Source organism: Phocoena phocoena, chromosome 2 (genome assembly GCF_963924675.1).
Source record: "Phocoena phocoena chromosome 2, mPhoPho1.1, whole genome shotgun sequence".
NCBI classification, from domain to species: domain Eukaryota; kingdom Metazoa; phylum Chordata; class Mammalia; order Artiodactyla; family Phocoenidae; genus Phocoena; species Phocoena phocoena.
This window is the reverse complement of record NC_089220.1, coordinates 175,899,105-175,913,947: the sequence shown is the minus strand read 5'-3', so window position 1 is coordinate 175,913,947 and position 14,843 is coordinate 175,899,105. Positions and strand designations below refer to the sequence as shown.

The window sequence follows — 14,843 nt, the reverse complement described above, 5'->3', positions numbered from 1 at the left end:
AGTCCAGGAATCCTCCACTGTAACAGCTCCTTTACTTTGCAGTGAAAATTGATTTGTATATATTTTGCTTCTGAGTCTTTGTGGGATTTTTTTTTTATTCAAATAGAAAGTCAAAAATTATAATCACCCTCATCAGTTCACTCAGTCCCATGTGATTAATTCTTTTCATCTTGATCTTTTGTTAGCACTTTTATGAATTCATCAGTTTTCCATTAGAGTTCTGAAAATGCTTATTCATTCAGTTCAGCAGGATAGTCAGTTACCAGAAACCTGTACTTGTCAGAGTCTTTTCCATGAATTCCTTGAAGATGAAACCCTTTTATAGGAACATTTTTGCAAGAGCATCAGAGTACACCCAGAACTGTCTGTAAATGACAAAAGACTTAAAAATGACCACGGTTTAAGATTTGATAAAAGTTTATAATAATGCAGTTGACAAGGAAATTTAGTTATTTCTGAGATACACATTTTAAAGTAATAACTAGAATTATGACTTATAACATTATACCAGGACATATAAGATTTTTCGAAATTTCATGTAACGTCTGAAACATTTATATTAACATATTTCCATACAAATAACCCAAAGAAAGTTTAGTATTAGTTGTTTTTTTGTTTGTTTTTTTATACAGCAGGTTCTTATTAGTCATAGTTTTATACACATCAGTGTATACATGTTAATCCCAATCGCACAATTCATCCCACCACCACCCCGCGGTTTTCCCCCCTTGGTGTCCATATGTTTGTTCTCTACATCTGTGTCTCTAAAAGGACATTTATCTTTGTAATAGTGTTATTTTCATGGTCTTGTTGGTATAGTTTTAAAAATTTTGTTTTAATATGCTTCAGGTTTTTATACTCTCATTGTTTTTTTATATCAGATACCTTGCACTATTTGATATTTATTTTTCAGCTTAATTTACCTTCATTTACATGGATAAAACATTTAATCACCATGAATTTCTAATTTGACATTTCTCCTCTTTTCCTTAAACTCAGGAGGTAAATGCCATCCATGGTGGTACTTGGTAGACAGTTTGGAGTTGATACTGTGAAATGATGCTGTGCCCTCTCTCATCTCTTTGAGTAATTAAAAAACATGTCTTGATCAGTAGGAGATTAATTTAAAAATAATTCTTATAATTCTTTGCACTGTAACATTATGACTAGAAAACTTATTGAAAACAGGCTCTGAAGATTAATTTCTTAATAGACATTTTATCTTCATGGATTGTGGTTTTTATAAATAATAAACTTAAGTAATTTGGGCTGAATTTTAAGACATTTATACTTTCTTGATAAAATAAGTAGAATGTTTTCCTTGTCTGTCAAAGGACTAGATAACCCCCCTTTCCCATTCTAAAGTGTCCTGATTTAGATGAGAAAGTATAAGGTTATTTCACCTATAATCTACAATGAGATCAAATTGTTTTTGAAATTCAGTTATCAGGAAATCTTTACCCTGGAAGAATTATCGTGTTTCTCCTTGTGGCCAGTGTAAATCCTACAAATGACAGCATTTCATTTCTAGCTACTTCTGGAGGGAAGATCAGAAATAAACTTGCAGCTCAAATTTTGATTAATCTGCAGAACCATCGGGCTGGAATGCCTACAGCCCGAATGCATTCTGGTGCTGACTTTGTTCATTCTGTCTGTATCTTCTCTGATCTAAATTTCTAGACTCATACCTGGACAACTTACTACAGGGGTTCTTAAATGCCCCCTAAAAACACTGGAAAAGCAATGGGTGCAACAAATAAACACATGAACTGATAGCTCAAAAAAAAGAAAAAAAGAAAAAAAGGACTAGATAATCCAGGTGTGCAACTGAAGTGTGAAGCGTCTTATTTACAGATGTGCTGGTGTCTTTACTGATAGTTAATGAAGAGTGCTTAGGTAGTATTTCACTTATTATGTCATGTTTAGGAACTTTGATTTTAAAATTTTAAGCTTTAGAACTGCATCAGTTAAAAGAATGTTCTAAGGGTGACGAAAGTGTAACCACTCACGTTAAATTTTATATTGCAAATACATACTGCTTTTGATGACCTGTTCTTATTCTGAATATGTTCAGGTAGAGTAAGATATTTAGATACGTCCCCAGGTATGTGTTTTATTCTACTCTGGGATCATAATTCGGGGGTTTGAAAATTCCTGTTATTTTTCTCTTTTGAAGGATTGCCTTGAAGAGTTCTGAACTCCTTTATATGTATGGTGCCCTGGACTCCCGAGTGAGAGCCTTGGTGTTCAGTATCCGATGCTGGGCTCGAGCACATTCGTTAACGAGTAGTATTCCTGGTGCTTGGATTACAAATTTCTCCCTTACCGTGATGGTCATCTTTTTTCTCCAGAGGAGATCACCCCCTATTCTTCCAACACTAGACTACCTAAAAACCCTTGCAGGTGAGACTAGAAGCATCTATTTTCTCTCTGACATTTGAATGGATAGAATTACCATGTGTTTTCAAAACCATGTGTGTGTGTTTGGTGGTCATGTATTTTCAAAGCCTTATGAATCTAAAATGTAAGAGCTTTTAATTTTCTTAATGTCCAGCAGAGGTCATGAGAGCAGATGATTTGTGAAGCTGAGGCCTTTAGAATTTTTTGAGAGTTCTGTCTTGTGTCAGTTGGCAATGTTGTTTACAATCTCCTGAGCCAGTTGGAACCTCTCCCTTGGTTTACCAATCTTGGAACGACCTTGGAAAAAAATATATCCCAGATGCAGCTTCCGATAGGATCCCAGCTTCAGAGATGGCTTTCCAAGTCTGAAGCTATTTCCAGATTTCTCTTAGAGATGCTAAAAACTGTTTCATGATGTTTTTTTGTTGTTTTTGTTTTAGCATCTTTATTGGATCATAATTGCTTTACAGAGATCCTAAATTTTTTTTTTGTTAAAGCTTATAAGGAATCGTAGGTAAATGGTTTTAAAATTAGTATACTATTTAATTTATATCTTAAATAAATTGAAATTTTGCTAGACTGCTGGATGAGATACTAAAGTATTACAGTCCTAAATTCTAAAAGGAAGATAATTCAGGGATTTACTCAAAGTGTATACGCACTCCATCTTCTGCCCCTCCTATATATTGCTGCCAAATAGTTCTTTTAAAGTACATCCCTGAATCGTCCCTGTTTAAAATCACCTTAAAGGAATTTTATTCCCTATAGAATAAACGTCAAGCAGTTGACTTAGCTTGGTGTTTAAGATTTTCACCTGTAGCCACATCCAATTTTTCCAACCTCTTCTCCCACCATTTTTCTTCATGTGTTCCCACGTTTCAGCCAATATCACGTTCATAACATTTCCTCTTAGCTCTTTCGTTTATGCTGTGTGTTTTTCTTCCTAGAATGTGCCTTTTCTTCTCTAAGTTCTTTTAAGTTCCCTTCCATGCCACTTTTCCTTATCATTCAAATTAGAAGTCATCTCTTCTTTCCTGTGAGCACTGTAAGTGGTGGTACAGCTTGAAAGTAAGCTTTAAAAAAAGCTCCGTGTGGCAGGTTAATGGAAAGTAGCAAGTTTTCAGGGAGATGGAGTGGTGAGCCTGTGTCTCATCTTTGAGGTTGGGATAAAGGGCATCGTCCGCGCCGGTGCTCATCTCATCGTTCGGTGTCATTCATTCACTAAAGATCTGTTGGTGACTTACTATGTGTCAGGTGTGATTTTTGGCACAGACGATGTTCTCAGGTAACTCAGTCTAGTAAAGAGGTAAGAAACAAACAGAAAACATGGGTAGATCTCACCAGTAAGGACTTGGTGCTTGGAAATAGCACTTCCTGCTCAGTCCCTGCTGTGTGCCCTGACGCTTCTGACTGCTCTCCTAGAAACCACTTTGGGGAAATATCATGGAATCTTGGAGTTCAGAAGCTAAGAAAGAGTAGAAGCTGAAAAAGGGGAGGAATTGAGGCAGGTTTATGTTGGGGGCTGACTGCTGCTAACATCGTGATTGTTCTCTCCCAGTCTGACAAGCGCTGCCACCCTGCCACGCTCAGGCCCCTCGCGTCCCTGCCCGGGGAGGTTTATGCTGCTTCTCTCCTTCCCACTGCTCCATTCTTAACAGTGATTTTCAGAAATTCATGTCTGATTGTGGTATTCTCTCTCTTGAAATCCTTCAGTAATTTCCTAGTATCTTTTTTTAAAAATTTTTCACTAATTGTTTCAGAAAAAGAATATGATTTGTGAATGAATTAAAAATGACACGTTGGGCTTCCCTGGTGGCGCAGTGGTTGTGAGTCCGCCTGCCGATGCAGGGGACACGGGTTCGTGCCCCGGTCCGGGAGGATCCCACATGCCGCGGAGCGGCTGGGCCCGTGAGCCATGGCCGCTGAGCCTGCGCGTCCGGAACCTGTGCTCCGCGGCGGGAGAGGCCACAACGGTGAGATGCCCGCGTACCGAAAAAAAAAAAAAAAAAGACATGTTGAGTTTTTATTCCAAATGTATTTTAAACCAAATTTAAATTTATTCACATCTTATGGCATCAAAACCGACAAAATTAGTTTGTGAATTCCTTCATTTTCTACTTAAAAACACCAAATTAGTTGTTAAAAATTCTTCATGTTAGATTTTAAACATGGTCAGAGAAACTTTGGGGCCACTTCAGTTGCTTCTTTCCACATAGCACATTATAGGTGTGAATTGCCAATAAATGTAAAGCGAATTTGATGTTGCTACTTTTTTATCTTTGGTTTTTGAAGTTCTCGTGAAATCTTGAACTTGTAAAACAATTTTTTGTGGATGAATGTATATGAAGGATGTGGTGAAGATGATTTTGAGGAGAATTTGTCAAAATACTTTTTTCCTACTCATTTAAGTATTTTTCAGAATCCACGTTTTTTATACTTTCTGATTCTAACCAGTGGTCCCATACTGATGTACATTCAACAGTATATGGCTAAGAATAAAAGCAGTGTTAAATCGTGAAATAATCAAAGCCATCTTGAGCACTCCGTAATTAAGCAGCTGAGGGACTGTGTCCTGTTACAGTCCTTGTCTTCTAAACTACGCCTCTCATTGGATATTCAAGTAGAGGCTGTCGTTTGTGTCGTTTCACAAAGAAGACAGTGAGACCCTGTCGACTCGACTGCCTACCTGCGTGCCTGCCTGCTGGCTTGTTTGTTAGTAGAAGGCAGCGTCAATTTCTGGGGCGCCTGTTAGCACTTCTAGGACTTTGTCATCCGCTGTTTGAAATCCAGAAGTGGAAGTCCAAACTTCTTATCCTTGTGTTTCGGGTCCTTCGTGGTCTTCGTTTTCCTCCTCCTCTTGTACCTTCCCTCTTGTGTGTAGATCGGGAGCTGCAGCCCTTCTGCACTTGTGCACATCTCTGTGCCTTCACCTGAGATGGCCTTTTCCTCCTGCCTCCTCTTCTTGCCTGGAGGACCTCCTCATCATCAAGGCAGAGAGGACATGCCCAGTCCACAGACTTGTTTGTTAGCTCTTACCTGGCTTGTCTCTCCCCCCTGCCTCCCAGGAGGCAGTGCCTTGTCGGCTCCCAAGTACCTGGAGCGCACCTGGCTGGTAACAGCGGGTAGACTGCTGTCGTTCTTTTACCTGCCTGCCTTGGCCAGGCTTTTCTAGGGCAGGCTGTCTGATTCGTCTCTGCATTTTCTGCTCCTGGCCTAGAGAAGTTCAGTAAATAGGTTGAAATGATTGGATGAACATTTTAAAGTTGAAGGTTGTTTTGTACTGAGCATGATTTGTATTTTGGTGATTCTTGAATTTTTGTTTCTTTATCTTTTCTTAGTCGCTACTACTTTCCCCCATGTGTCCTATTTTCCTGCATTTTCTGCCCTTTTTTTGGCTTTGCTACCTTTGTTATATTTACTTCTGTGTTTAATGCTTTTAATATAGCATCTTCCTCTTATAATCAGTTGTTTGATTAGAGTTCTTTTGTTTAGGATTCCTGCTTTTCCTTTAATTCCTATGACGAATTAAAGGTTTGAGGAAGAAACGACTGGGTAGTGTTTTCAACAAATTTGATGCGGAGACCCCAGCACAGAAGAGAGCTTTATTTGCTAGCTTCCTGGGACCCAGTAACAATTTATTGAGTACCAGGCACTTGGCTAAAAAATTTTATGCATCATCTCAGTTTCCTAAGTTCACATAGTTAGAACATGCTAGAGCCAGAATTCAAATGCAAGCACTTTTCAGAGCTTATACTTTTTTTTCCAACTGAAATATAATACACATCAAAGTGCATATGTGTGTGTGTGTGTGTGTGTAGATTTTCACAAACTGAACACACCTCTGTAACCGCCACCCAGGTTGGATAAAGCACCTAGAAGTACCAGCTGTGCTTTCTGGTCACTGTACACCTTCCCCCAGCCCAGTCTTTTCTGACAGCGTAGATGAATCTTACCTGTTCGTGTCTCTTATGTAAAAGGTATCACAGAGTACATATTCTTCTGTGTCTGGCTTTTCCCTCTCAACATTGTGTTTAGGAGATTCACTCATCTTATTAGTGCATTTGTGAACCATTCATTTCCATTGCTATGTAGTATTCTGTTATGTGAATATTCCAAAAGTTTTTTTAAATTCTATTTTTGGTGGACATTTGGGTAATTTGTAGTCTGGAACTATGACAGGTAGTGCTAGTGTGACTGTTCTGGCACATTTGGTGAGAACTGAACACAGGTACTCATTTCTGTCCAGTGTATCTGAGGAGTAGAGTTCCTGAGTCTCAGGCTTTGGGTATATTGAGCTTTGGTAGAGACACTGGCAAGCAGTTTTCCAAAGTGTGAACTCCCGCGGGCCCAGTATACAAGTTGTAAATGCTGTTGGCTTTGCCAACACCTGGGATTGTCTTTTTTTATGGTAGTTCTTCTAATTGCATGTGTGATGGCATCGCGGTTCGTTTTGATTTTCTTTTCCCCGGTGACTAATAACATTGAGCACCTTTTCATATATGTATTAGCCATTTGGGTATCTCTTGTGAAGTTTCTGTAAGTCTTTCACTTATTTTTCTGTTGGATTATCTGTCATTTTCTAATTCATTCGTTGGAATTCTTTGCATATTCTGCGTATGGGTCATTGGTCATGTGTTCTGTATGTATATGCGTATCTGTGTATCTCAGATATGTGCACACTGGTTCCTTTCACTCCCTTGATAGTGTCTGATGAAAAGGACTGTGGCTTTTAAAGTTCAGTTCTATCAGTTACAGATGCGTATGTTTATTGCGGACTTTGTGACTTTAACTCGCCCTCTGGGCCTGTGCCTTCTACTCCTTTAGTCTCTCACTGTAGGCAACGACTTTTAACTCTTTTACCTGATCTGTTTAATATTTTAAACCATATTTCCAAAATAAAATCCTGAGTTGCTGTTTCTTGATTTTCCTTTTTTTTTTTTAGCGTTCGGCACCGTCTGTGACTTCCCTTCATGGAAGGGGAGGAATTACTCTTCCTCCTGTAGGGCCCTCACACATACACACGTATTTTCCATCCCTCGTATTGTGACTAGAGCTACGGCATGATCTTGCTGTGCACTCTTGACACTGTTGTGATTATGGAAGCACTATTCATATCTGATCCATGCAGTAAACTAAAATTAATTTCCTTTCCTGCCCAACTTTTTATATTTTTTGGAGTTAGTAGTTTTTAATATTCCTTATTTATTTTTGTTTGCTTAGTTTTTCATGTACTTAACATTAATTGAATCTCAAACTTGCCACGAGTTATCTCAATAAATCTTTTCTCAAAATAGAAGCATCAAATATTCTGTTAATTAATTCTTTACCTAGCCTCTGTTTTTTAAAAATAGTTTTTCATTTTATTTTGTTTAGTCTCATGTTAGAGGCCTTCCTCAGGTGTCTGGTAATCTTTGAATTTCAGCTCATGTTTGAATTAGAAACTAAAAAGCTAATCTGAGTCTCTGAGCCCGGGTGGAGCTTGCTGGCTGTGACACACAATATAGGGCCCGGCTGGCTGTTCTCTGGGGCTTTAGAGTCCCCATATCCAGGTCATTCCTCTGGGGCTGCAGGCTCCCCAGAAAGGACTCTTTCGATCTTTTTCTCTGGCAGAAAAGGCCTGGCTACTGGCATGCTGAAACTTTGGCATTTATTATGCCATTTATTGCATTTAGAACAGTTTTCCCACCGTCCGCTGTGTCTTGCATCTCCCAGTCTAGAGGTTCTTTCTTCTGCTGTCTCCAGGGTAAATGCGACATTTTCTGTCAGGAAGAGACCTGGGGTCGGGGGAGGGTCTCAGTGCTTCTGTCACCGTCAGGCATCCAGGCTGGACCTGGCGCTTCAGCTCCCGAGCCATTGGGAGCTCTGCCTGGACATCTGGTTTCCTCTTAGCTTTCTTTACTGCTGGTTTAGGACCCGGCGTTTTCCCATTGCCTGAGTCATTGCTGCTTGTGCATCTGTTCTTCATCTTAAAAATTTTGGTTGCTCTTGGCTCTTCTTTTCTCCACCTTTAAGATTTTATGTCATTTTACTGTCATTTCAGTGGTGCTTTGGGAGGGGGTAAAGGTAGATGCCCGAGTTTATTTTGCCATGTTTACCCCAGAGGGGCTGAGTGTCACTGGAGCACGCGGAGTGATGGGGGGGGGCGCGTAGAAGGACTTGGCCTTGTCTGTAGATTAGCACGGGTGATTAGCAGTGAGTAGTCTGTGTTACAGATGCACATGTGTGAGGAACAGCATCTAAGTGTGAATTATTCTGGAGTCGAGTGAGCTACGAGGTATGAGAGCTGCTTTCAAGGGGGGATATACCCATGACACTCAGAGTCTTCACAGAGTTAGATCCAGGTACTTGAGAGGCGATCCCTTGGATGTGCATTTTCAAAAATCACTGGCTGGTGGACTAGAAGGAAGCAAAACGGCAACTGCCCGAGTGTGTTTACCCCCGCCCCACCCCCAGATATTAAAGAGTTAGCCTCACAAGTGAGTGGGGCGGAGTCCCCTGCCACCTGCTGGCCTCTCTCAGTTACTGCTGACCCATGGCATACCGGAAGGCTTGGCGCTGTTAATAGTTACAATAGAAGCGGAATGTAGTTAGTTATATAATTGTAGCTATTCACGTTTAATTCCAGTAAACTCTTCTTATAAGAGTAGGACGTTATAAAGGATTTGTTACCAAAGAAAAATTAATCAGCTTTCATATAAACTTGATGCCTGTTGTTATGTCCCTTATTTAGATGCCTGTCCACTTCGGGTTGTTTGTTAGAAATGCATGTGGCTGGTGCAGTGTTGATTTTGGCTCTTTCGAACAGAAAGCTGAACCTAAATAATTATATAACCCCATAGATACGATTATCTCTACTGCAGCCCCTAGTAATCTATCAATATATACCAACTCTTGCCAGTTGTGATCTCTCTGGCAGACTGTGAGTTATGGTAGTTCAATATTAGTTCCCTGAAAAGTGTGGGTACGTTTATCAATCTGGATATGTCTGTGAGAATGTTATTCAGTGAATTTCATTTGTCATATGTATCATGTTGAAAAACAGTAATTGCTGTACCAATCATTGAAAATCTAAAGATTTCCAAAGGAAGCAAGAAAATCAAATTTAGTAAATACATAAACCTAATTGTTTTCATGTAGTTTTGAAGCTCACTTAAGAGGAAGGACTCTATTCTGAGTTAATTAAGGTGCTTGCGTGGCTATTTTGTCCACAGCTGAGAAAGTTCGTATTTAGTTAAGAATTTTTGCCAGTGCTTCATACAGTACATTTAAGAAGAAAGTCATTGCCGCGGGAATTAACGAAGAGTATCTTACGTCTGAGTAGGTTGAGCATCGTTTCTCTGTGGCAGCGCTGTCCAGTGGAACTTTCTGTGGTCATGTTGTACATCAGGGCAGCCACTTGTTATCTGTGGCATTCCAGGCACTTGAAATATGGTTAGTGTGACTGAGGAACTGACTATTTAATTTTAATGGCCGCACGTGTCTAGTGGCTGTTATATTGGACTGTGTAGCTGTTGTTTGGGTGATAGTTTAATAGCAGAAAAACGGGGGAGAGAAAAAAGGGGAAGACTTTAACAGCTGAGTTGTTTCTTAGGTTTGAATGCCTTGGGGATTTTGAAAAAACAAAAATGTCCCTATCTTAAATCAGAGGATAATTTTTGTCCTTTAAGTTTTACTACTTTGTTAAAAACTCTTTTAGTGAAGACCAGCAGTCATAGACAGTCTGTTTTTCATCACTGTACATTCCTAGAAATACTTTAATGTGGATCTCATTTTTCTATTAGAATTATATTTCTGGGAGAAAAAAAGGACATAGCAGCTAAAAGAGCATCAGTATATGTGACTGGCCTGTGTCACAAAAAATATAAACTGTTGATAATTTGAAATAATAAAACATATGCCCAGGTCCCATAAAAAGTAGATGTAAGTGGAACTGTATATAAGTTCTTCATTTGTATAGTAGAGTACGTAAAATTTGCTACTAAAATTAATAGCAATTAATTTTAGAATCTAGAATTAATGGTAGAATCTGGAATGCTTTTTGACAACTTAAGTCAGTAACTCAGGTCTTAACCAAAAAATAACCAAAATCATAAAAAAGGGGAGACAGAAGTTGGAAGGAATCTTGTTTATCTCTTTCTAAATTTCTTTCTGGCTGTTATAGATAAGCACTCAGAGTCAAATATCAGCGATCATTCAGATTCTTGGTTGTGTGCCCGCTGTACGCTGGACTCTTTTGTTGTGGACTGGATGGGAGGGGGGAGGGAAGGTCATCACTGCCTTGATTGGACAGTGGCCTCTGTAGCCCCAGACTGGGGTAAGGGAGCAGACAGCATGCACGCAGTCATAGCGCAGTCGGGCAAGTGCCGATGGAGCACGGGACAGAAAGGCTGGAGCGCCAGCTTGGAGTTAGGGAAGGCGAAAGCCGTTTTTAGGTGGCCACTCATTAGACTTTTCAGAATGGGAGTTTGCCTGCATGTTATACAGTGGAAGGTAGGTTAAAATGGTTGCAGGATTTCATGGTAGCTGTATATTTATTGATAACTAGGGAAATGATTACCTCTGAAGATGTATATACTGTTAGGAAAGGTGAATGTTTAAGTCCACTGTGCTGTTAAATGTGTGGTACTGAATCACAGTCACTCTAGAGGCCTGCATCTTAGAAATTACTGGAAGGTTTTCAAAATTCTTAGAACATTCAATTTGTATGTGTTGTGGATGAATTGTTGAAAATAAACGTACAAAAGGGTGATAAGAATGAAAATGGAAATTAAATATTATTGATCAAAGATAGTGCCAGGATTTAAGTTGGTGAAAGATGGGAACTGTCTACATTTTCAGCTAGAAAACTGATGACCTCAAAAGATAGATTAGGAATCATCGAGTGTTGATAGACAATTCTAGTTTGCTAAAGTACATGTGAAGTTAATTTTACCGAAGTAAAATTGCTCTCAAATCTTTTTTAATCGAGTTTTAATCCTACTAACCGTCTATACTATATATAAAAAACACTGACTAATAGTAGGGCACATTTATCTGTAACTTTGATTTATGTGATTATAGATTTCTGAAATAGGGAATATCTTTGAAATAGAATGTTAAATATTTTTCATTTCTGTTTATTTAAGATGCAGAAGATAAGTGTATAATAGAAGGCCACAACTGTACATTTGTTCGTGACTTCAATAAAATTAAACCTTCAGGAAACGCAGAAACACTAGGTAGGTGTTTTCTTGTTCTTTGTTCCTTTTGGACTGAAACAGACTTTTTTATTATTTTCCTTGTTTTATTTTCTTACAGAATTACTACTGAAAGAATTTTTTGAATACTTTGGAAATTTCGCGTTCAATAAAAATTCCATTAATATTCGACAGGTAAATACTGTTTCAATGTTTGGGTATTAGGTACATGGTCTTCTACTGCACTAATATTTAACGAGTTTAGTTTTCAAAGCACTGTAACAAATGTCACTGCATGTCACCTCTGTGGTGATAGACGGTAATGAGAAAGCTGTCTTTCTCGTGGAGCTACGTGACTTGGCTAAGATCAGTCTGGAGGAGCAAAGGCCAGCTCTTTTCAACTTCTGCCTTTGTCACTTGGCCAAGTAACTTTGTGTCACTTACTACTAATACTGTGTCCTTCAAAATGTGGACTATATTCTGAAAGTTTTTTAGAAAGCATGATTTTACGTATAGTTCTCTTTAAACTGGATTTGGGTTTCTGTGAAAGAAACAGAATACCTAGTCCCAAAGATAGATGTGAGTGATTCCCTCAATTTGAACCCTTAGGGTTTAAATTACTTAGGCAAGTGAATTATGATTTGGGTTCATCTGAGTAGCTGGAATGACAGACATTTTCCCTAAAGAGGATCTATCAGAGTAAACCCTGAGCAAAACTTGTTTGCACGTGGGAAGTACTTGAGATGGCGCTCCGGGTCTGTTCTCCTCAGCATGTGGGTATCTGGTTACAGCCCTTAGAAGACTTGCTTCATAAAACACATACTCAGATATTCTGTTTTTGTTTCTTCAACTCTCCTTTTTTCATTCTTCCCTAACCCTTATCCTGCTCATGGAGATCTTGTTTTTAACAAATAAAAAAGAAAGAAAGCGTGGGGTTGGGAGAGGGTAGAGGCACAGCGCTCTGGACTGCAGTCTAGAAGGAAAAGGGCACGGAGCATAGGGAGTTCTTCACCCTTTCTGCACCCTTACCCCTTAAGGTTCGGGGATGATGGTCAGGCAGGACCCTGCTGGGCAGCGGCTTGAGAGGAGTTAGGGAATTAACGGGCTGCTCGCGTTGGAGACCTGACTGCTGGTTTTGCAGTGTCTGAGTCATATATGTGGTGTCATTTGCAAGAGGAAAAGATTATATAGGCTAGTGGATCACTGATGTTTGTGTGACTCGAGCTCTAGCTTTTCTTTTTATTTCTGTGTCTTACCTGGCAGAGCCTTATTTAAGTTGGATCTTTAGGAATGTAGATGGGAAACGTCTAGTGTTTTTAAATGAATGATCCTTTGTTCCTTCTCTTCCTTTCTCATTTCATACTTGTGCAGCAGTAATTACTATATTTAATTTAAGGCTTCTGATTTTGTGTGCTTCTATTCCCTCTGTAATAAGTATGTTTTTGGCAAGTTTCAGACATAACTGTATCTTGTTTTCTGCCATTTTTCTTTTTCATAATTTTTTTCTTTCCCAGCTCTATTCTGTTAGGTAAATATTATGTTATTTTAAAAATACTTTTATTGGTTGACTCAGCCCGGATACCTCTCATCAGAGCAGTGACATCATCATCCATAGCTCATAAACCTAATTTATTTTTCTCTAAAGAATCTTCATAAAACTACAGTGGAAAAAATCAGTCAGAAGTACACACACACATATACACTAACTCATAACATGCATATATACCCGCTCCCCTTGGGGAAGAAACTCTTTACTCTGTAAAGTTAATGCTGGTATTTTATGCATTTTTGACGTTTTATTAAACCAAACAGTTTTTATATCTGAGCCCTTCATATATTTATACATCTTTTTCTTCCTTGTAAATTATCTGTAGGGAAGGGAACAAAACAAACCTGAATCTTCTCCACTGCACATTCAGAATCCTTTTGAAACTTCTCTCAACATTAGCAAAAATGTAAGTCAAAGTCAGCTGCAAAAATTTGTAGATCTGGCCAGAGAAAGTGCCTGGATTTTACATCAGGAAGATAAAGATCGCCTTTCGCCATCAAATCATCAGCCCTGGGGGCTGGCAGCCCTGCTGCTACCTTCTGTAGCAAATAATATGTCTCTTGCCAAGAAGAAAAAGAAGCCTGCAAGTGAAAGAATTAAAAACTTGTTGGAATCCATAAAAAGTAGCAGTACCGAAAATTCCACAGCCACCAATGGGTAAAGAGCAGTTGGTACTCAGGCATGACGGCTGCTCCTTCGCTTTCAGAACTGGTTTTATCCTGTAAGGTAATCGCTGGACTGCCTGGAAGAACGGTGTGAAATTCTGGCCGATCACACTTTTATCGATGCCTCTGTTTTCACGATCTTCTCATTGGGCCCCTTAAACGGGTCTGACATTCTGCGATGTTTTCAGTCTGAAAGCCATGGGAACAGGTGAAAGAAGATTGGAATACACTTCAGTTAAAATATACGAAGCAAGTGGAGAAGATCAGCTTAGTAATCAGACCGTTGTTGAAATCTGCGTCAGTCTCTGGGTGGGAATCATTTAGAAGGACTTCTAGGTATGTACATACGCAGGCAGTGAATACAATGGAGCTGCAGGACTCGATAGTACGCTTTATTTTTGTATTCTTCAAAGTACTCGTACTCACATATAAATAAAAGCAGATGGGTACTGATTTCCAAAAATGTTCGTGTTTTTAAAACAGATGAATGCAGACACTTCAGTTACTGCATTCTAGGTATTCTAAGCCAAATATATGAAAATACTAGTACACGATTTAAAAATAGTACGTAGTTAATTTTTCTGTTTTCAACAATAAAATCCTTTTTCTACTAGTATGTGGTATTGCCAATATTCCTTCACTTCTCTTTTAAGAATTCCTTTCTCCCTGTGGGGAATAGGTATGTATTGCAATACTATTTCCATTACATTCCCTGTAGAGTAGCTTTCAGTTTATGCAGCAGATACAGAGCTGGAAAATACACACTCGAGCCAGCTGACTTCACGGTGAATTACTCAGCCGCTTTGGGCCCCAGTTTTCTCTTCTGTTAAATGGGCATGAGAATGGTGCCTCCTTCACCAGATGGCTGTGAAGGTTAGGCGAGGCCCATGGGAGAGTGCAAGGTCATGGGCCTGGCACTTAGCACATGTTTGTAATGTTTGTGGTATATAATTATTATTCTTGCTACTCAGAATACAGATGTAGCATTTGTACTGGTTTTCAAAATAGTTTCCCATCTAAATTTTAGGTCAGAAACGATAATGAGCTCTGCTT

General features: G+C 39.1%; 1 protein-coding gene across 1 annotated transcript in view; it reads left to right on the top strand.

The window, feature by feature from the left end:
• Positions 1-13,983, top strand: part of MTPAP (mitochondrial poly(A) polymerase) — a 28,457-nt gene extending 14,474 nt beyond the window's left edge. The window contains exons 6-9 of the mRNA XM_065872469.1: positions 2,177-2,403; positions 11,526-11,618; positions 11,698-11,771; positions 13,451-13,983. Of these exons, the coding sequence (XP_065728541.1) occupies positions 2,177-2,403; positions 11,526-11,618; positions 11,698-11,771; positions 13,451-13,786 (730 nt within the window). The 3' untranslated portion in view covers positions 13,787-13,983. The remainder of the gene's footprint in view (positions 1-2,176; positions 2,404-11,525; positions 11,619-11,697; positions 11,772-13,450) is intronic.
• The last annotated feature ends 860 nt before the right edge of the window (positions 13,984-14,843 follow it).